The 22,471-nt window shown below is 44.6% G+C and overlaps 2 protein-coding genes and 1 non-coding gene across 9 annotated transcripts in view; 2 read left to right on the top strand and 1 right to left on the bottom strand.

Annotated features, from left to right (window-relative positions):
• Window positions 1–1,560: 1,560 nt before the first annotated feature.
• On the bottom strand, window positions 1,561–4,677 carry CCDC103 (coiled-coil domain containing 103). 4 transcript variants are annotated; one of them, XM_053568845.1, is made up of 5 exons: window positions 4,585–4,677; window positions 3,849–3,992; window positions 3,163–3,308; window positions 2,656–2,788; window positions 1,561–1,995 (listed from the first exon to the last, which is right to left on the bottom strand). In XM_053568845.1, exons 3-5 carry the CDS (start codon window positions 3,303–3,305, stop codon window positions 1,561–1,563), a joined length of 711 nt encoding a protein of 236 aa, XP_053424820.1. In that variant the 5' UTR covers window positions 3,306–3,308; window positions 3,849–3,992; window positions 4,585–4,677. The 4 variants fall into 4 exon arrangements, with proteins under 4 accessions (XP_053424820.1, XP_053424818.1, XP_053424819.1 ...); XM_053568843.1 differs by lacking the exon at window positions 3,849–3,992 and having other exon boundaries at window positions 4,585–4,671; XM_053568844.1 differs by lacking the exon at window positions 3,849–3,992 and having other exon boundaries at window positions 4,503–4,639.
• Window positions 4,678–4,881: 204 nt separating this feature from the next.
• EFTUD2 (elongation factor Tu GTP binding domain containing 2) overlaps window positions 4,882–22,471 on the top strand; it is a 47,946-nt gene continuing 30,356 nt past the window's right edge. The window contains exons 1-6 of one of the 4 annotated variants that reach the window (XM_053568828.1): window positions 4,882–5,027; window positions 9,049–9,157; window positions 16,720–16,885; window positions 18,780–18,858; window positions 21,271–21,346; window positions 21,948–22,013. In XM_053568828.1, the coding sequence (XP_053424803.1) occupies window positions 9,053–9,157; window positions 16,720–16,885; window positions 18,780–18,858; window positions 21,271–21,346; window positions 21,948–22,013 (492 nt within the window). In that variant the 5' untranslated portion in view covers window positions 4,882–5,027; window positions 9,049–9,052. Of the gene's footprint in view, window positions 5,028–5,380; window positions 5,446–5,465; window positions 5,587–9,048; window positions 9,158–16,719; window positions 16,886–18,779; window positions 18,859–21,270; window positions 21,347–21,947; window positions 22,014–22,471 lie in introns of those variants that run through there. The other 3 variants (XM_053568829.1, XM_053568830.1, XM_053568827.1) reach the window with 3 other exon arrangements.
• On the top strand, window positions 17,138–17,244 carry LOC128571345 (U6 spliceosomal RNA). The gene has a single exon (XR_008375775.1). It is a non-coding gene; the product is annotated as a U6 spliceosomal RNA (small nuclear RNA).

Here is a 22,471-nt window from a genome sequence, read left to right as displayed (position 1 = left end):
TCTGCAGGAGGGAAGGTCGGGGGTGAGGCAAAACCTGGCACTAAAAGATCTATGGGGCTTCTAGAAATCACTGCTGAGGGGGAGCCTCTCTAGGAGAGGATTAAGCAGCCAGGAAAAGCAGCAATGATCGGCAGGGGAAGTAGCCAAATGCAAGGCAATTTATTCTCAGTAGATGTGCCCTTCTAATATTCCAGACCTGATCTCAAGGGAAAATCATTCTAGAACCTGACTCTCACTCCCCTTTCTAGAACACGGGCACTTACCCAAGAATGGAAAACTGGAATGAGAAGGGTGGGCCCAGGTGCTCAGAAGGGAGCTCTCTGCCTCACTGCTCCAGGCCCTGCTCTGCTGGCCTGGTGAAAAAGTCTTTTCTTTCATCAATCTAGGAGATTAAGGAAACCTATCTTCCTACTCATCTGGCCATCCAGGAGGCCGGCCAGACCCAAACTGATGGCGTAGCACTTTCCATGCCCAACCTCCACAAGAACTCAGACCCTAAAGGAAGATTCCTCAAATAGGGGAACATTTAATCATCTGTTGATTAAATGTCCATTTATTGGTTTGGGGCTATAAATTTTTTTTTGGACAGTCTCTCTGTTGCCCTGTGTAGAGTGCGTGGTATCATAGCTCACAGCAACTCAAAGTCTTGAGCTCAAGCAATCCTCTTGCCTCAGCCTCTCAAGTAGCTAGGACTACAGGTTCCCCCCATAATGCCTGGCTAGTTTTTCTATTTTTAGTAGAGACAGGGTCTCACTCTTTCTCAAGCTGAGCTCAAGAAATCCACACACCTCGGCCTCCTGAAGTGCTAGGATTATAGGCATGAGCCACTGAGCCTAACCTATAAATATTCTTGTTAAGAGTTGTGGAAGCCTGGCATAGTGGCTCCCACCTGTAATCCCCAGTACTGTGGAAGGCAGAGGCCAGGAGTTCAAGACTACCCTGGGCAACATAGTAAGACCCCATCTCTACAAAATAATAATAAAAAAAAAACATTTAGGTATGGTGGTGCGTGCCTATAGTCTCAGCTACTTGGCAGGCTGAGGCAGGAGGATCACTTGAGCCCAGGTCTTTTTGGGCTATGACATGCCACTGTATTCTAGCTTGGGTAACAGGGTAAGACCATGTCTCAGAAAAAAAAAAAAAAGAAAAAGAAAAAAGAGCTATGGAGATCAGTGTTTATTTACCAAGGAAGATGAAAGATTTTGTTCTTTCTTTGCTTCCCAAGTGGAGACTGTAACTGGTGTAGCCAGCATTTGGTTGGGCACACATCCATTTCACAGGGCCAGTGGGCTAGAGGCTTGGTGGACTCTAGGATTGAGAAATAAAATGGCTTTCAGCTTCCTGGGCCCTTGACTGTGCTGTGGATCCACATAGTTTAAAATACTGAGACACTGAGGAGAAGTGGGGAAGGCTCAATTTCTCCTTTTGCTCTGAAAATTCTAAGGTGAGAAGGGAATTAAGTGTGGGTTTCTCCTTATGGTCCTGCAAAATCCCCAAGACCACAACTAAAAAAAAAATGTCTCCAATGACCACTGGGGTCTCTCAGGGTAGCTGGTCCTATCAATCGACCTGGTATAGCCATAGCAACTCCTGCAAGAGGCTCTCCTTCTCCTGGGCCCCTGCAGACTGCTCCTCTAGACTCTGCTCCTCCTGGATCGGCCCCTCCTTCATGGCCTGCAGCTTCTGAAACAAGTCTCTGCAGCTCTGTCTTTCTGCCTGGCTCAGTAGGCTCAGGTTCAGGGTGAAGCGCCCGGTGCTGGCCAGGCTGTTCAGGATCTCCAGCACTGCTGCCCAGTGGGCTGGCCTCACGTGATCGGCCAGTGCCACCAGGAGCTCCCCCAGAAGCCCAAATCCCACATCTGTCTGGAAGAGGTGGCCCAGCTTGGGACCTCCAAGCTGCAGCAGGGCCTGGTAGCGCTCTGGCCCACTCTGCAAGTGTCGCCGCCAATCTCGGTAGAACTCTGCTGAGGTCTCAGGCTCGCAGTGTGTTTCCTCCTGGATCACAAAGGAGAGGAAAAGAGTCCTGAGCTCTTACAGCAGTCTGTGACAGTGAGAGTGAGGGGAGCCTGTAGGTTTTCATCTTAGCTCTGGTACTACTCTCTGAGCACTAGGAAGGCTATGGTACTTGGGGGCCTCATTTTCAGGTGAGGGAAATGGGGATGGGAGAGGGAGGGAGGGCAAGGGCAAGGAATCAGGCCATGATTTGAAATTCTCATTTATGCTGGGATTTTCCTACTAATGAGTGGGGACACAGCTCTGGTCTTTAAGAGTAAGTTAAAGTTTACTCTGGGGGAAGGATTGATTGCCAATCTTAGGAAGAAAGAAGGAGCTAAACATTGAGTGTCAAGAATCTGACAGGCTGGGTCTCTTTTTCAACAGTCACAGATCATTATACTATAAATTATATAACCCAGAAGCAGAGCAATCAGAATAAAAGTCAAAGTACTGATTGAAGGGGACCTGCCTTGCCCACCCTTTTGACTCATTCTGCCCAGCTCAGCTCAGCCTCATCATTTGCTGCTTGCCTTTTTTATCTAGGATTGGAGGCAGAAATCTTTCCTGGTTGGCTCAACAGAGGTATATGTTATGAGAAGACAGGATTGGAGCTTTAGGGCAGAGAATCCTGCTGGGCTAAAGAGGCTGGGCCTCAACTACCTGGGAGATTTCACAGGCCACATCCTGGAAAGTCCTTTCCTGAGTACTGTGGCAGTTCCAGGACACGCTTCTCTTCCCTCCCATCTTGTCTTTCTGCTCCAGTGGCTTCAGATGAGATGCAAGGACAATACCCCTGTGAACAAAGGACAAAGATTAGGGGATGGACTTAACACTGTGTCTGTGGGTGTGAGGCAGCTGGTATTTGCATGACATAGGCTGAACCTGTTGACAAGCTCATACAATAACAGCAATGATAGCTGACCACTTTCAAGTATTTCACATGTGCCAGACACTGCTCAGAATCTTATGTGCAGTAGCTCATATAATTATAACAAGTTACTCTCTTTTACAGATGAGGAATTGGGGCTCAGAGACACTAAAGAATTGCGCAAGATCCCCCAAATAGCCCGGGAGTGATGCCCAGAATGGTTTGATTCCAGATCATTTGCTGTTAACCACTATAGTCTATCAAACAGGAGGGCCTGAAAAAAATGCCAGTGAGCCAACCTGAACTCCTCATAGGAAGCCACCCTCTGTTCCACTGCCCTCAACTTGGCAGCATTCTCCTGTTTGTACTTCTCATCAGCAGCGAGTGCAGCCTGAAGCTCTTTCTCCAGAGCCTTGAAATCGATGGTGTCATTCTTTTCCATGGCCTGGGAAGACAAAAGGAATACACATCAGTGGAGGGTCAAGATCAGAGGAAAGAGGGTCCCTCTGGATTCTTTGCCGGAATGCAAAATGACCCTAAAGCACTCAGGAAAGCATGCCACTTATCTTGGTGTGTGTGTGGGATGTACTTTATAGAGACAGGCTGAATTGCACAGTGAAGACTTAAAAAAGACTTATCACTGAAAATAGAATAAAGTCCAGACATTCAGTTTGGAGCCTTGTCTTAATTTTGTTCTCTTCTTCTAATAATTTTAATTTTTAATTTTTTGAGAGTCTCACTCTTGCCCAGGCTAGAATGCCGTGGCATCAGCCTCGCTCACAGCAACCTCAAACGCCTGGGTTTAAGTGCCTCACCCTCCCAAGTAGCTGAGACTACAGGCCCCTGCCCCAATGCCCAGCTAATTTCTCTATTTTTAGTAGAGACAGGATCTCCCTCTTACTCAAGCTGGTCTCAAACTCCTGAGCTCAAAGAGTCCTCCCTCCTGAACCTCCCAGAGTGCTAGGATTACAGACCCAACCCCCACCAATCCTTTTCATATTGATGCTCCAGCAGAGGAGGCATTTGGATCCCAGAATTCAGCCCCTTTGCTCTTTCACATAGGATAGCTCTATAGCAAGTGATTGCGATAGGACCTCACACAAAAGCAGAACTCTTCAACCTGAAAAAGCTAATTAAAAAAAAAAAAGCAGAACTCTAAGCCGGGTTGGGGGGGGGGAGGAAAGTTTCATCCTTCATTAAATGTCTTTATTGAAGAAGGAAACTTTTTTTTAAAACCAACCAGATGCAAGCAATGACTGTGCAGGAAATCTAATAGAAGTGGCAGAGAAAGGAGCTTAATGGTTTTCACCACTTAAATCACTCTGCCCAGCTCAGGGCTGGAGCACAGGTTCCCAGGTATCTGGGAAATGCCTTTAGTTTTAATGCTGTATGTTTGCAGCCTCTGCGTATCCGAAGCTGATTGACCATTTCTACAGAGAGATTATCCATACAAGTTCAAGTCTTGGTTCTAGCATTTACTTGTGACACCTCTCTGAACCTCAGACTGGTGGTGAGTAGATTTTGTGGCAGAGTCATCATAAACGGTCCTAGAGCAGGGAAGCAGGAGGTGTGCAACCAACCCCATAGCCACTCCACCCCAACGTGGGAAGCTGCACACCAAGAAGGGGGATGAACTGACCAGTAACTCAGGTTCCCTGGCTCCTGACCAGGTCTCAGCCCTCCCCAGTCACTGAGTAACTAGAACTAATCTTCACCCAGACCTCAGCAGCCCCGGCCTTGTTCCCCTGGCTTTCTTTGGGAATCCCGCGATATGCCTGAATAGGAGCGAAAGGTAGCGCAGACCTTACACCGCAGCTGTGGTTGCCTAGCAACTGTTCCAACAGTCTACCCACGTGATCGGCCCGAAGGCCCCCCCCACAGGGTGGTTCCGAGGCGCCTGATCAGATTCATGTGTTCTCAGGCCTCACTCTCTTTGCAGTAGCACAAACTTTGGTTTTGAGACCTACAACTCCACCTCGCCTTTTCCTATTTTCGCGGCCGGCACTCCTTGGATCCTCAGGCAGAGGGCTGTCCTCCGGGGCAGAAACGCGACTTTGTCGTCTGCGGGGTCCTTCCCAGCGCTCTGCGCAGGCGTTGCTGCGGCGTGGGGCGGAAACGCGGTCTCTGGCGGCGGCCTGGGCGCTTCTGGTTGAGCTAACGGGAGGTGAGCTGGCCTGGGTCAACTACAGGGGAAGGTTGCCCCGGGTGAGGTGGGAAATTAAAGAACGTCAGATCTAGAAGGTTTCTGTGTTGTCTGCTACTTTCGCTTTATAGATGGGTACATTGAGGCCTGAAACAGGAAAGATTTACCTGGCCTCCCCCGGGACAGACGCGCACCCTGATTCTGGGGTTCCCTTGTTATTATCCCGCGCAAAATCCCGCTCTGGATCAGGGGTCGTGCCCTAACTGTCCATCTCCTCTCTCTCTCAATCTTCGATCTGTGCCTCTTTTATTCCTTTCTCTGCCAAGCTACCTCTATCTTTGTTATTCCTTTGCAGATCTGCGTTGTAGCAGGAAGCTGCAGTGAAGTTTGGTATCAAGAGTTACTAGTGTTGTGCAACTGTGGGCAAGTCAGCTATCTTGTCCGTGCCTTGTTGGAGTCATTCCTTCATTCATTCATTCATTCATTCAACAAGTATTTATTGAGGGCTTGTTTTATGCCAGGCACTATTCTAAGTGAACAAAACAAAGTTGGGAAAATGAACAGTTAAACAAATGACTAGGTATACGTCAACTAGTGATAAATGTTAAGAATAACAAAACAGGCCGGGGGCTGTGGCTCACGCCTGTAACCCCAGCACTCTGGGAGCCCGAGGCGGGCAGATCGCCTGAGCTCAGGAATTTGAGACCAACCTGAGCAAGAGCGAGACCCCGTCTCTAAAAATAGCCGGACGTTGTGGTGGGTTCCTGTAGTCCCAGCTACTTGGAAGGCTGAGGCAAAAGGATCTCTTGAACCCAAGAGTTTGAGGTTGCTGTGAGCCTTGACGCCACAGCACTCTACCCAGGGTGACCAAGTGAGACTCTGTCTCAAAAGAAAAAAACAAACAGGGAAAGTAGGGGTTGGAGAGTGTGTATGGAGGTGTATGTATGTGTGTATATATATGAATATGTGTATATATATATATATATATGTATATATGAAACATTTTAAAATAGAAACAGCGCAATGTCCCTGAGGCAGAAATGAACTTGGCTTGTTCCTTGAACAGCCTCTATAAAAATTTTTGCAGTTGATGAAAGTCTTAAGAGAATGAAATAAGCACAGATATGATAGCACTTTGGAAATGAAAAGTATCTATACATATGAAAATTCCGTATAATAATTTACATTTAATTTCCAGTCCTTAGAGCGCTCTTATTCTCTATTTTATCTACATTCAGCACCCAGTGGGTGGCATTGAGAGAGGTAGAGGTAGCCTAATATAAAAGATTCTGTTGTGGCTCAAGCGGCTAAGGCACCAGCCACATGAGCTGGGGGGTTCAAATCCAGCCCATCCAGCCTGAGTGGCCAAACAAAAATGACGGCTGCAACCAAAAAAAAAAAAGTAGCTGGGCATTGTGGCGGGCGCCTATAGTCCCAGCTACTTCGGAGGCAGAGGCAGGAGAATCCCCCAGGAGTTGGAGGTTGCTGTGAGCAATGATGCCACGGCACTCTACCCAGGGCCACAGCTTGAGGCTCTATGTATATAAAAAAAAATTATGTTGTGATATTTGAATAGTTTTATATTGAAGTTGCTGTAAGCTATAATGACACAGAACTCTACCCAGGGCATCAGAGTGAGACTGTCTCAAAAAAAAATAGAGAGAGAGAGAATGAGAAATTGAGGATCTAGAAAGGTTTCTGAAGGAGGTGGTGTTTGAGCTGTTTCTTTGACAGAATTTCAATAATTGACTTGGTCCCAGCTACTCGGGAGGCTGAGGCAACAGAATCGCTTAAGCCCAGGAGTTGGAGGTTGCTGTGAGCTGTGTGAGGCCACGACACTCTACCAAGGGCCATAAAGTGAAACTCTGTTTCTAAAAAAAAAAAAAAAAAATTGACTTGGAGAAAAACCCATGAAGTACTACGTAGTTACAGTGGGGAAATGAATAACCTTACAACAGAAAAGCCCTTATCGCTTGAATCAAGTGATCAAAGTTAACATCAGTGGTACAAATTGAAATCATGTGTGCCCTGATAGGAACTGCACTGAGAACACAGCATCACTTCTGTGATATTCCTGCCCAAAATGCATAACCTGAAAATCATCATGAGGAAATACCAGACAGACCCAAATTAAGGGATATCCTACAAAATCACGGGTTTATAAACTTCATCGTCAAGTCATGACAGTCAAGGAAAGACTTTGGAACTGTTCTAGATTGAAAGAGACTAAAGATATGACAACTAAATACAAGCGTGATCCTGGACTGGATCCTTGAGTATGCAGGATATTATTGGAAAAATTTGTGAAACTTAACAGAATGAGGTGGTAGTAATGTATCAACATTAATTTTCTGATTTTGATGGTTATCTAGGAGAATGTCTTTTTTTTTTTTTTTTGAGATAGTTTCACTTTGTCATCCTTTGGTAGAGTGCTGTAGCATCATAGCTCACAGCAACTTCAAACTCTTGATTAAGCGATTCTCTTGCCTCAAGTTCCTAAGTAGCTGGGACTATAGGCACCTGCCACAATGCCCAGTTATTTATTTTATTTTTATTTATTTATTTATTTTTCTTTTTTTGGCCAGGGCCAGGTATGAACCTACCACATGTGGTATATAGGGCCTGCGCCCTACTCCTTTGAGCCACAGGCGCTGCCGTATTTTTTTATTTTTTTGAGATAGCCTCAAGCTGTTGCCCTGGGTAGAGTGCTGTAGCATCACAGCTCACAGCAACCTCCAACTCTTGGGCTTAAGCGATTCTCTTGCCTCAGCCTCCCAAGTATCTGGGACTACAGGAACCCGCCACAGTGCCTGGCTATTTTTTTTGGTTGTAGTTGTCATTGTTGTTTGGCAGTCCAGGGCTGGATTTGAACCCGCCAGCTCTGGTGTATGTGGCTGGCGCCTTAACCACTTGAGCTACAGGCGCCGAGCCCCAGCTATTTTTTTTAGAGATGAGGAGGTCTTGCTCTTGCTCAGGCTGGTCTTGAACTCCTGAGTCTTGGCCTCCCCAGAGTGCTAGGATTACAGGCGTGAGCCACTTGCGCCTAGCCAGCGAGAATGTCTTTGTTTGTAGGAATCACACATGCTGAAGCAGGGGTTGGCAAACTTTATATTAAGGAACAGATAATAAATATTTTAGGCTTTTTAAGCCATATGTTCTCAGTCCTAACTCTTGAACTCTGCTGTTATAGTGTGAAAACAACTAAAGAGAATATAAATGAATGCATGGCTGTGTGAAATGAAACTTTTTTTTATAAACACTGACATTTGAATTCTGTGTAATTAATTTTCATGTATCATGAAATATTTTTCTTTGACTCTTTTCCCATCTATTTAAAAATGTAAAAAGCATTCTTAGCTTGAGGGACATATAAAAACAGCTCTAGAAGAGCCAGATTTGGCCACAGGGCAGAGTTTGCAAATTTCTACACTAAAATGTTACCAGATGTGGCTCAGTGCCCATAGCACAGTGGTTACGACGCCGGCCACATACACCGCGGCTGGTGGGTTTGAACCCAGCCGCGCCTGCTAAGCAACAGTGACAACTGCAACAACAACAACAAAAATAGCCAGGTGTTGTGCCTGTAGTCCCAGCTTCTTGGGAGGCTGAGGCAAGAGAATTCCTTAAGCCTAAGAGTTGGAGGTTGCCGTGAGCTGTGACACAACAGCACTCTACTAAGGGCGACATAGTGAGACTGTCTCAAATATTACCAGGTGATAAGGCATTGTGTTGGTACCTTACTCTCAGATGATTTAAGAAAGGTATTTGTGCTATTCTTGCCACTTTTGGTATTGAATTATGTTAAAATTAGGTTTAGTATTAAAAAACAGTGGCAGGAACAGCATGTGAATGAATAGAGACAGTAATTAGGTAAAGAGAAGAAAGTACTGGGCTTTCTGGGGAGCATTCAGTAGGTTGACATAATTGGAGAGGAGGTAGTGAGGGGATGTATTCAGCCATAAGACTGCAAAGATGGGGCCATGTCATGGAGGCTTGATTACCTAGCCAGAATCTTAACCCCTTTCCTCTCTTTGAATTTTAGCATCATGGATACTGACTTGTATGATGAGTTTGGGAATTACATTGGACCAGAACTTGATTCTGATGAAGATGATGATGAATTGGGCAGAGAGACTAAAGATCTTGATGAGGTAAAACAAATGTATTATTCTTTTCATAGTTGTTTTTTAAAAAATGCAATGAAGGGGTGCCACCTGTGGCTCAAAGGAGTAGGGCGTTGGCCCCATATGCTGGAGGTGGGTTCAAACCCAGCCCCAGCCAAAAACTGCAAAAACCCCCAAATGCAATGAAGTACTGAATCCTCTGTGTTCTCATCATACCCTGTGTACATCTCTAACATTGCCCTTTTCATAACATGATCTAGTGGGTTCTTACACTGCCCCCAAGAAAGATTAGCTACTAAGGTTCCAAAAGGTAATATATAGTTTCATTGAAGAGGTCTTTTATAACGTGATCTCTAGTTCATATGGTAGTAGTTCTTCTTCCATTTGCCAGAAGTATCTTTTGAAATCATGAAAAATTCCAACTTAGAAAAGTTATTCAATGAGTCCAGGTGCAGCTGTGCTGGTGTGTTTCTCACAAGTTACAGTTTTTTGGGCTGGGCACTGTGGCTCATGCCTGTAATCTTAGCACTCTGGGAGGCTGAGAGCAGTGGATCACTTAAGCTTACGAGTTTGAGACCAGCCTGAGCAAGAGTGAGACTCCATGTCTACTAAAAATGAAAAACTAAGGCAAGAGGATCTCTTGAACCCAAGAGTTTGAGGTTGCTGTGAGCTATGACACCATGGCACTCTACCAAGGGTAACGAAGTGAGACTCTGTCTCAAAAAACAAAATACAAACAAAAAAGAAAAACCAAGTTGGAGTTTTTTGGGTTTTTGAGTTTGAGGGATTTGTTTATTTTTGAGATGGAGTCTCATTGTATCACCCTGGGTTGAGTGCCATGGCATCATCATAGTTCACAGCAACCTCAAACTCTTTTCTTTTTCTTTTTTTTTTTTGAGACAGAGCCTCAAGCTGTCACCCTGGGTAGAGTGCCATGCATCACAGCTCACAGCAACCTCCAACTCCTGGGCTCAGCGATTCTCCTGCCTTTGCCTCCCAAGTAGCTGGAACTACAGGCGCCTGCCACAACGCCCTGCTATTTTTTGGTTACACCCATCATTATTGTTTGGCAGGCCCAGGCTGGATTCAAATCCACCAGCTCAGGTGTTTGTGGCTGCACCTTGGCTGCTTGAGCCATCAAGCTCTTTGGCTCAAGAGATCCTCTTACCTCAGCCTCCTGAGTTGCTGGGACTACAAGTGTGTCCCACCACACCTGGCTAGTGTTTTCTGTTTTTATTTATTTATTTTTTGCAGTTGCAGTTTTTGGCCAGGGCCAGGTTTGAACCCACTGCCTCTGGTATATGGAGCTGGCGCCCTACTCCTTTGAGCCACAGGCACCACTTGTATTTTCTGTTTTCAGTAGAGACCAGGTCTTCCTCTTGTTTAGGCTGGTCCTGGACTCCTGAGCTCAAGCAGTCTACCTGCCTCGGCCTCCCAGAGTACTAAGATTACAGGTGTGATGTCTTGGCGCCTGTGGCTCAAGTGGCCAAGGCATCAGCTACATACACCTGAGCTGGTGGGTTTGAATCCAGCCCAGGCCTGCCAAACAACAATGATGGCTGCAACCAAAAAATAGCCAGGTGTTGTGGCAGGTGCCTGTACTACTTGGGAAGCAGAGGCAGGAGAATCGCTTGAGCCCAGGAGTTGGAGGTTGCTATGGCTATGATGCCACGGCACTCTAGCCAGGGCAACAGCTTGAGGCTCTGTCTCAAAAAAAAAAAAAAAAGATTACAGGTGTGAGACACAGAGCTCAGCCATTTTGGGGGGTGGGGGGATTCTTCTGGACACAGAGTCTCACTCTTGTCACCCTGGCTAGAGTGTAGTGTTCCATCATCATAGATCACTGTAATCTCAAACTCCTGGGTTCAAGCTATGCTCCTGCCTCAGACTCCCAAGTGTCTAGGACTATAGGCATGTACCATGGTGCCCAGCTAATTTTTTCTATTTTTAGTAGAGATGGGGATCTTGCCTTTGTTCAAACTGGTCTCAAACTCCTGAGTTCAAGCGATCCTGTAGCTTCAGCCTCCCAGGGTGCTAAGATTACAAGCATGAGCTACCACGCCACCCAGCTAGAAGTTCAAGTTTTTAAAGATGCATAAAAACGTAGGAAGAGTACAGAGTCTGGTGACTCTGTTCAGAAGGGCAGTGGAAAGTGAAGTCCAGAATAATCAGTGGTTTGTAAAAAGGTAGCTTTTATGTTTAGCATTGTTAAGCAAAAGAAGCAGATAGTTCCACTGCTTAGTGGTGGATTAGACTGTGGATTAGTGATGCTTAGTGATGGAGGTGGGACATTCATAGGACAGCTAGAAAGCAGAACAGAAGTCCTGATTGCCATCTATCTTTTCCAACCATTGGTGTGTAAGGCTCTGTTCTTGTTTAATTAATTTGTCATTTCCCATTTATCTCATTCCTATACCTGCCACAATAGTAATCTTTCTAATTTATGTGTGTTTCTTTTTGTTTGTATGAGTTACAAAATGTGTATAGTTGCATTGTGGGGGAATATTTTAAATTTAAGTCAGTAGTGTGTAGTAGTATCCTGTTATCTGCATCATTTTGTTTCTTACTTTTCCCACTCAGCATTGTGGTGAGTGGGGCAGGCTCCATCCCTTTTGCTCTGTGTATATCTAACCTGTGACATCTGGCTGCTACTCAGTTCTCCCTCGTGGCAGCCCTTTCTAAGTGATGACACCCACGTTACCAGTCCCCAGCCTTCTCTTGCCACAGACAATACTGTGATGAACTTTCTGAGATATGTCCCTTGATGCACCAGAAGAAAATTTCTCTGTGTTACATTCCTAAGAGCAGAGTTGCTGATTTTAGGATCACGTATATATGTGTGTATGTCTGTATACACACACACACTCTCTGTGTTTGTACTTAACACTAAGTACTTTCAGACAGCTGAGTGAAAGTTCTGTATCCTCCTAGTCTACGTGAGTTGCATAGATTTACTTTTAAGTGTTTTAATGCATTATATAACAGTAAAGAGATGGATAGGTTTTAATAATGGTGACAAGAAAGAAGGATGTCCATGTCACAGAGGAGGAATACAGTGAGCAAGACCCAGAGGTTGTGTGTTAAGGAGAGTGATTTTTCCTCCAGATCATCCAGTTCCCTAGAGGACAGCTGTGGGTGTAAAGCAGCGGAGATGGGGCCACACATTAGAATGGATTGCGCAGAGATCTGTGAATAAGGGTGATGTGATCAAAACAAAATCCTGGGACCTTAGGGAGCTGGGTGTCCAGGGGAATGCTGGTTATTAACACAACAAGCAGTGATCAGGGATGCTTGTTTAGTTTTATTTTAGACTTATTGAATTTGAGCTACTGTAGGATGCTTAGGAGAGATCATTTCAGGCAGTCAGAAATTATTATGTAAAATTCTGTAATTAGGTTCACAATGTATTCATCAGTATGGGGTGGAGACAACTGGCTTGACAGCTATTTTGGAGCCACCACCAGTAGGATATATGTGACTGCCAAAAGAGCTAATGTAATCTTAGGCCACTTCACTAGAAGTAGGGTGTAGAGATGGTAGGAGGCAGCCAGTCTCACCACTGGAGGGTTCTGTGTTTTTTTTTGTTTTTGTTTTTATTTTTTTCAGTTTTTGGCCGGGGCCAGGTTTGAACCCGCCACCTCCGTTATATGGGGCTGGTGCCCTACTCCTTTGAGCCACAGGTGCTGCCCTGTTCTGTGTTCTTTTTTTTTTTTTTTTTTTTGAGGCAGAGCCTCAAGCTGTCACCCTGGGTAGAGTGCTGTGGCATCACAGCTCACAGCAACCTCCAACTTCTGGGCTCAAGCGATTCTCCTGCCTCTGCCTCCCAAGTAGCTTGGATTACAGGTGCCCACCACAATGCCTGGCTGTTTTTTGTTGCAGCCGTCATTGTTGTTTGGCGGGCCCAGGCTGGATTCAAACCCGCCGGCTCAGATATATGTGGCTGGTGCCTTAGCCGCTTGAGCCACAGGCGCCGAGCCAGTTCTGTGTTCTTTTTAAGGAAGAGGTTGGCATGCTGGAATTTGTGTGAAAGAAAACAAGTGCCCACTACTGCATCTACCCACCTGCCCGCATCTGTACCCATATAAATGCCTTCCCTTCTGTTCTTATGGGTGATTTGTTAATTTTTCTATTTACTAGAAATCAGATCCCATCTCTTCTCACTACTCAAAATCTTTACTGGGCAGTTCCCCCCTCTCTCTCCTGCCTCGTCAGTTTTTCCCTGTCCGCTGGGCTGGATCAACTGCATCAGTGCCCAGCCATGCTGTTATTTTGTCTTTAACCCTTTGTTGACCCCATATCCCCTTTCAGTTACCTCTCTGTTTTCCCCACTTCCCAGTACAGCACATTACAGAACAGTTATTAACATTCACCCTCTCAAAATCCTCTCTTCCTGTTTTCTCTCAAACTCACTTCCATCCTTTTGCCTCTCCACTCCACACAGCCTGCTCTTGTCAACATCACCAGCAACCACTGCCCTGCCAGATCCAAAGGTCAGTTCCCAGCTGTTACCTCACTTGACCTACCTGTGGCATCTGAACCAACTGAGCATTACCCCTTCTTTAAAATACTGTCTTCCTCAGGTTTCGGAGAACTCCCTGCTTTCTACTTCCTGGCCATCCTTTCTTAGTCTTTGCTGCTGTTTCCTCCTCATCTCCCTGCCCTCCAAATGTCAACAGGCCCCAGGGCTCCCTTCCTTATACCTCTTCTCCATCTACTCTCATTCCTCTAATGAGCTCATCGATTCTATCATGAGGACTCTCAGATTAACTATCTTCAACCTGGGCCTTTCTCTCAAACCTCAGGTTTGTATGTCCAATTTCTTACATGACATCTTGCTTGATGTCTAATAAGAAATCTCAAACCGGGCAGCGCCTGTGGCTCAGTCGGTAAGGCGCCGGCCCCATATACCGAGGGTGGCGGGTTCAAACCCGGCCCCGGCTGAACTGCAACCAAAAAATAGCTGGGCGTTGTGGCGGGCGCCTGTAGTCCCAGCTACTCGGGAGGCTGAGGCAAGAGACTCGCTTAAGCCCAGGAGTTGGAGGTTGCTGTGAGCTGTGTGATGCCATGGCACTCTACCGAGGGCCATAAAGTGAGACTCTGTCTCTACAAAAAAAAGAAATCTCAAACCTAACCTAACCACCGAGCTTCTCTTCGCTACCACCTGCTCTTACAGTCTTCCTCGTCTCAGTGAAGACAGTGTCATTCTCCAGTTGCTCAGGTCAGACACCTTGCCTCTTTCTTCTTACACCTTCTTTCAGTTCATTAGAAAATAGAATTTGTGGCTGGACATGGTGGCTCACGCCTGTAATCCTAGCACTTGGGAAGCCGAGGCAGGTGGATTCCCTGAGCTCACGGGTTCGAGACCAGTCTGAGCAAGACTGAGACCTCATCTCTAAAAATAGCTGGGTGTTGTGGGTGCTTCTAGTCCCAGCTACTCAGGAGACTGAGGCAAGAGAATCGCTTGAGCCCAAGAGTTTGAGGTTGCTATGAGCTATGATGTCACGGCATTCTACCAAGGGCAACATAGTGAAACTCTGTCTCAAAAAAAAAAAAAATGAATTTAAGGGTATTATTCTACCTTTGAAATATTTTCTGGAATTCACAGACAGGTATCCTGCATGTAATCCTAGCACTCTGGAAAGCCAAGGCTGGAGGATCCCTTGGGCTTAGGAGTTTGAGACCAATTTGAATGAGTCTTATCTCTACTAAAATGGAAAAATTAGCCAGGCATGGTGGCGGGTACCAGTAGTCCTAGATACTCAGGAGGCTGAGGCAGGAGGATCACTTAAGGCCAAGAGTTTAAGGTCACAGTGAGCTATGTATTCTAGTCCAGGTGAAGATCAACACATTGTTTCCAAAAAAATAAAGTGCCAGGCATGGTGGCTCACACCTATAATCCTAGCACTTTGGGAGGCCAAGGCAGGTGGTGGATTGCCTGAGTCCAGGAGTTCGAGACCAGCCTGAGCAAAAGTTAGACCTATCTCTGTGTTGTGGCAGGCCCCGTAGTCCCAGCTACTTGGGCGGTTGAAGCAAGAGGATCGCTTGAGGTTGCTGTGAACTGTGATGCCACAGCACTCCACCGAGGTCAACAAAATGAGACTCTACCTATGAATAAATAAATAAAGTCAGATTACTTAGCATTATCCAGAAGGTCCTATATCAGGGGTCCTCAAACTGTGGCCCATGGGCCACATGAGGCCGTATGATTGTATTTGTTCCCATTTTGTTTTTTTACTTCAAAATAAGATATGTGCAGTGTGCATAGGAATTTGTTGATAGGTTTTTTTTTAACTATAGTCTGGTCCTCCAACGGTCTGAGGGACAGTGAACTGGCCCCCGTTTAAAAAGTTTGAGGACTCCTGTATATGTTTACCTCCTATGTAATCTCAGCTCACTGTTTCCCCTTCATTTGCTCCGTTTTCACCATGTTGACTTTCGGGCTAATCCTCAAAGTTGCCACATGCTCTTGGCTCTGGATTTAATGTTTTCACCAACTAGAATGCTTTCCCCCAGGTACTGTAGAGCTTTTTCTCTTCCTTCACATTTTTTTCAAATATCATTGCCTCTTTTTTTTTCGTTGCTGCATTACTAACACCTAGAACAGTGCCTGGCACATGTTAAGTGCCATTTTCATGATCCCAGAAAGAAACCTCACACCCATGAACCATTGTCCTCCTACTGCCCCAGCCCTAGGCAGCTATTTTCTGTCTCTTACAGATTTGCCTGTTTTGGACATTTTCTTTTAAATCATATAGTAAGCAGCCTTTTGTGTCCAGCTTCTTTCACTTAGCATCATGTTTTCAAGTTCATCTGTGTTGTAGCATGTGTATACATACAGCATGTGTATGTATTTAATTTGTTTTTATTACCAAATATTCTGTTATATAGATACACCACATTTCATTTATCCATCCAGTTGATCAACATTTGGGTTGTTTCTACTTTGGGGCCATTATGGGTTATGGTGCTAATAACATTAATTCACACATTTTTGTATGGCTGTTTTTGTTTATCTTGGGTATGTACTTAGGAGTGGACTTGCTGTGTCATGCGCAACTCTGACATTTTGAGAAACTGCCAAACTGTTTTCTGAAGAAGCTACAACATTTTCCCATCATCAATGTTCCAATTTCTCTACATCCTCACCAACACACTGTATAATCTTCTCTATCATACAATTATTTTTCAAAATCAGTTCTGTGAATCTAAGTGAAAATTTTAAAAATGTGAGCTTTGTCTCAGTTTCTACTTCTGGCTCCTGGTTTTGCCCTGGGAAAAAGTTGTTTTTTTCCCCCAAAGAGTGTATTGTGATGAGCCACTTGTTTTCCCCAATCTTAATCCACTAGTAACTAGTGGCCCACACCCAGGAAGGGGCAAGGTCGACTCAAGAGAGCTGTCTGTAGCTTCGGCTTATAGTCTTCTGTTTGTAAAGGATCTCACAGGAGCAAAACCTGCCCCACTGGTGTAAAATTAAAAATAAGAAGCTGTCCAGCACATGAAGTCAGTGCTCTTATTCATGTAAGGTTATCTGTCATTGAGCAAGAAAAGCATGTGCCTCTTCCATCCTCCTTTTTTGCTCTTGCTTTCAGATGGATGATGATGATGACGATGATGACATAGGTGATCATGATGATGATCACCCTGGGATGGAGGTGGTGCTGCATGAGGACAAGAAGTACTACCCAACAGCTGAGGAGGTGTACGGTCCTGAGGTGGAGACCATAGTTCAGGAGGAAGACACACAGCCTCTTACAGGTAAGTCAGGATGAGCAGAGTTGTGAGAGGTGAATTGGAAACCTGAAAACTTCATTCATAGCCATCAACAGATCTTAAAAGTTCAGGGAAGCCAGGCACAGTGGTACATACCTATAGTCCCAGCTACTTAAGGAGGCTGGTTGGAGGGATCGCTTGAACCCAGGAGTTTGAGATTACATTGAGCTATGATCAACCCACCACACTCCAGCCTGGGTGACAGAGCGAGATCTTGTCTCTTTAAAAAAAAAAAAAATGCTTACTTGAGCAGCACATATACTAAAATTGGAATGATGCAGAGAAGATTAGCATGGTCCCTGCACAAGGATGACACACAAACTCATGAAGCAGTCTATATTTTTTTAGAACACATTCTTCTTAGTAAAGTATCACAAGAATGGAGAAGCAAGACTCCAATGTGCTCAATTCTAACATGAAGCCAGTAGACGATCTAATACACACCCACACAAGAGAAAAACTCAATTCAAGGGGTGGGGGGGGCAGAAGAATGAGGGAGCAGGAATGAAGGAGTAGGGAGAGGGGAGGAGGGAAGGGGGATGGGGTGCTCCCACTAATGGGCACAAGGTTAAGGTGTATGGCACAACTCTTGGGGGAGGGACACAATTATAAGAGGGACTCTACCTAACAAATGCAAACATTGTAACCCAATTCTTTTTACCCTTAATTAACCTGAAACAATTAAAAAAAAAAAAAAGAAAAAAAACAGTAGTTGGGTGCAGTGGGTCATACCCCTAATCCTAGCATTCTGGGAGGCTGAGGTGGAAGGATTGCTTGAGCTCAGGAGTTCAAGACCAGCCTGAGCAAGAGCAAGACCCCGTCTCTACTAAAAATAGAAAAATTATCTGGGAATTATGGTGGGCACCTGTAGTCCCAGCTACTTGGGAAGCTGAGGCAGGAGGACTGCTTTCTGAACCCAAGAGTTTGAGGTTGCTGTGAGCTAGGCTGATGCCAGCATGGGCAACAAAGTGAGACTGTCTCAAAAAAAAAAAAACCCAAAAAAAGAATTTTAGTGAATGAATTGATCAGTTTTTCTTTACTATTTTCATATACTGTTGCTAGATTATGACTTAATTCTGTTTTGATATTCAGTAAAACTGTCAACTAAGCAAATAAGTTATTTCTTTTTTGTTGTTGTTTGTTTGAGAGACAGTCTCACTATGTCGCCCTTAGTAGAGTGCTGTGGCATCACAGCTCACAGCAACCTCAAACTCCTGAGCTTAAGTGATTGATTCTCTTGCCTCAGCATCCCAGGTAGCTGGGATTATGGGCTCCTGCCACAACGTACGGCTATTTTTTTGTTGTAGTTGCCATTGTTATTTGGCAGGCCCAGGCTGGGTTTGAACCTGCCAGACACAGTGTATATGGCCGGAATGTAACCACTGTGCTATGGGCACCAAGCCAGTTATTTCTTTTTCTGATATCTGTCTAGGTGCATGAGACTTTTAGTAAGTTTTCCCTGTGGTCTGATAGTTTTTTTCTGTCCAAATAATTCTAACCCTTTAGCCAGTTCTTTCATAATGCTTATTGTCTATTTCTTAATGGTTTTCATCGATTTTCTGAAAAGTATTTGCATTTTATAAATGCAAAGAGAGATTTTGAACTGACATTGACCTCAGTCTACATCCATTCTCCCTCCCTTCTTCTCACCCTTTCATGATATGAAGTTTAAACATCTTGGTCCACAATTCAAGATCCTTCACTGTCTTACGCTAAATGTTATTTCCAGTACTTTCTCAATATGACTGTGATCTTTAAGGATAAAATTAATTGACAATATACATCGTACATTGTGAAAGCTCAGTCTAATGGAATAGGGAGGGCTCTGTGTTTTTATGTTTTATACTTACCTACATGTAACTTTTTCTTTTTCTTTCAGAACCCATTATTAAGCCGGTAAAAACCAAGAAATTCACTCTGATGGAGCAAACATTACCTGTCACAGTATATGAAATGGAGTAAGTTATAAAGTTTCTCAGCTTCTCTGCAGAGATAGTGTGGGTTCATCTTTTCGTGGAGGTAGGAGATGGCTTGTAGTTGAGCTAGCCAGTGGACTGTGGCAGCAGAAATCTCTCCAAAATTCTCCTTCATCTTATATGTCTTTTGGGATATTTAGGCTCAGTGTTAACTTTTCTCCTGGTGCTCATCCAGGTCTTAGCTGTTTCCACTTCTTCCAGCTCTTCAAGTTGGTGGTGGAAGCCAGCCTTTGACATAGAGCTGGGTATTATGATTATCAGTGTTGGGTTCACCTGAGACTGTTTGGACTCAGGAGGACAGCTGAGTACTTTCAAGAATGTATCGGCTCTTTATTTTGAAAAGGAGAGTGCAAGCAGGTAGATATATATATATATAGGATTATTTACGCTCTTCCTACTGCAAACTGCTGTTTTTGAAAATATTTTTACTGGCAAAATGCACTTGTGAGGCCTTCACATATTGAAGTGCTTATAACTTGTGATTAGATAACGAAACTTGTTTGTTTCTAAAACATGTTGATCTCTTGTATGTCTAAAAGAGCAGGATTCCTTCTGAAATGTTTGGCTCATCTGCCATCATCCAGACATTTTTGTGTTTTTTTTTTTTTTTTTGAGACAGAGTCTCAAGCTGTCCCCCTGGATAGAGTGCTATGGTATCACAGCTCACAGCAACCTCAAACTCTTGGGCTTAAGCAGTTATCTTGCCTCAGCCTCCCAAGTAGCTACAGGCACCCGCCACAATGCCCGGCTATTTTTTTTTTTTTTTTTTTTTGGTTGTAGTTGTCTTGTCGTTTGGCAGCCCCGGGCTGGATTCGAACCTTCTGGTGTATGTGGCTGGCGCCCTAGCCGCTTGAGCTACAGGCGCCGAGCCCATCCAGACATTTTTGAAACAACTTTTCACTTGGCTGTAGAATTTGCTTCGTATTCCTTTGCATTCTCAATGGTGACTTTTAAAATCTATAGTCTTTGAGAGACGACTTGATTTTTTTTTAATTTCAGATTTATATGAGGGTACAGACAATTAGGTTACATTATTTGCATTTGTTGAGTATAGTCCAAGTTGTAGTTGCACCCCTCACAGGTCTCGATTTTTTTGAAGAGCCTAGTCATCCAAGGGCTACTTACCATAAGTAATGCGGATGATGAGCAAGAAGGACAGTGCTGGTTTTGATCAAGGTAGAAGTCCTCTAGGCTTAGCATCATTAATGAGATGGGGTTTTCTTTTTCTTTTTCTTTTTTTTGAGACAGAGTCTCACTATGTTGCCCTCACAGCAATCTCAAACTCTTAGGCTTAAGCGATTCTCTTGCCTCAACCTCCCAAGCTGGGACTACAGGCACCCACCACAATGCCTGGCTATTTTTTTGTTGTAGTTTTCACTGTAGTTTGGCAGGCCTGGGCTGGATTCGAACCCGCCAGCTCCAGTGTATGTGGCTGGTGCCCTGGCCTCTGAGCTATAGGCTCTGAGCCGAGATGGGGTTTTCTTGAATGCATTGTTCACTGACTCCCAATAGCAATTTTAAGAGAAGCTTCCAATTAGCAGTCAGGCATGATGGCTTCTGTATGTCATCCCAGCACTCTGGGAGGGCAGATAGGTTAAGACCAGCCTGACCAAGAGAGAGACCCCCATCTCTACTAAAAATAGACAAACTAACTGGGCATAGCGATGTACTCCTGTAGTCTCAACTACTCAGGAGGTTAAGGCAAGAAGATTACTTTAGCTCAAGAGTTTGAGGTTGCTGTGAACTATGATGATGCCACAGCACTCTACCCAGGGTGACAGAATAAGACTCTGTCTCAAAAAAAAAAAAAAAAACAACCCTTGGCATCAATGGAATATAAGTATAGCCTGAAGATTTTTTTTTTTAATTGAGACAGAGTCTGAGTTTGTCACCCTGGGTAGAGTGCCGTGGTCATAGCTCACAGCAACCTCAAACTCTTGGACTCAAGCGATTCTCTTGCCTCAGCCTCTCTAGTAGCTGGGACTGTAGGCACCTGCCACAACACCTGCCTGGGCTGAGTTCAAACCCACCAGCCCTGGAGCATGTGGCCAGCACCCTAACCACTTAGCACAGGCACCCAAGCCTGAAGATTTTTTAAGGGATGGTACTTGTGTATATGTGTTAATTCAGGTATTTTGTTTTTCTTTCTTTTTAACTCATTACTTTATTGTTGAAGCCCCCATGACATTGCATTCACAGATCATGTTACCTCATGCATAAGTCTGTTCCATTCCCACAGCCAGCACTCTCTGTAGGTACAGACATGTATGTCTGCCCCTGAGCAGTCTCTAGTTGGTCTAAAAGTTGTTCCTCATTAAAAATACTTGAAACACTTTTGGTCCACTCCCATTTGAAAGCTTTCACCAAAGTCCCTTTTGTCTTTTCTCCTTACAGTTTCTTGGCAGATCTGATGGATAACTCGGAGCTCATCAGAAATGTGACCCTTTGTGGTCATCTCCACCATGGCAAGGTGAGAGAATTTTCAGCTACTTGGAACAGGATTTCTCTTCATGCTTTGAGCCCTGCATCACAGAGGTTTAGGTTTGAGGTCATAAGACTAAACCTCCTGATTTTGGGGTGGGAGGGAGCCTCTGGGCCCATTATGAAACCATGCTGTGAAATTCTAGATTTCCTGAGTGGCGCATGGAGCCTGTCCCTAAAACCTTGTATGCCTGAGCTTTGTGTCTACATCTGGACAGAAGAAGAGAAATTAAGCCTCGCTCTGATTTTTATAAGTTTTCATTTCCTGAGGGATGCTTGTCCAAAAAAGATTTCATCTTTCATTTGAAAATAATCCTGTGGGGGTGGCGCCTATGGCTCAAGGAGTAGGGTGCAGGCCCCATATACCAGGGGTGGTGGGTTCAAACCAGCCCCGGCCAAAACTGCAAAAAAAAAGAAAGAAAGAAAATAATCCTGTGGCTTCATTGTCAATCTATTGGTGTTCCATCATCCTCCTTGCTCTTCTCTTCCTCTCTTTATTCCTAAATTATGTGATGTACTGGGAGCTGGGGGGCAGGTACAGTAAATTTTTCTCTGTGGTTGGCAGGTCTTAACTGTCTCTTCTCTTTCAGACGTGTTTTGTAGATTGTTTAATCGAGCAGACACACCCAGAAATCAGAAAGCGCTATGACCAAGATGTGAGTAAAACTATGCTGAGGGTTCAGGAGGAGCCATTCAGAATGTATACAGATGGCTCGCTCTTTCCCTTTCCTTCACCATTCACACTCTGTTTATGGATAACGACACAGAGTGAAGCTTTATGATTGTAATCTCTGTTAATAGTCTGTAAGAAAAGTAATTTAACTTTCTCAGAAGCATAAAGAATATTAACCTGCAGTATTTTGGGCTGATGTATCCATTTTGGGATCCCTCCTCTGTTGTAATATATCCTGACTTTTATTGTCTATGCTTTCCTGTGAGGGTATTAATAGCCTGCTCTATAAAGATAATATAGTTGTACCTGTTTTCATGGTAAATTCAAATGCCCGTGAATGAGGCCAATAGTGGCTATATGTCCCAGTGCAATAAATGCTCAACCTCTGTCAGATTGACTGTTTAGAAACCTTGGCATGAAGGCCTTTGTGTATCTCCCCTT

The sequence above is a fragment of the Nycticebus coucang genome, chromosome 18, assembly GCF_027406575.1.
Source record: "Nycticebus coucang isolate mNycCou1 chromosome 18, mNycCou1.pri, whole genome shotgun sequence".
Classification (NCBI taxonomy): Eukaryota; Metazoa; Chordata; class Mammalia; order Primates; family Lorisidae; genus Nycticebus; species Nycticebus coucang.
This window is presented reverse-complemented; position numbering and strand designations above follow the sequence as displayed.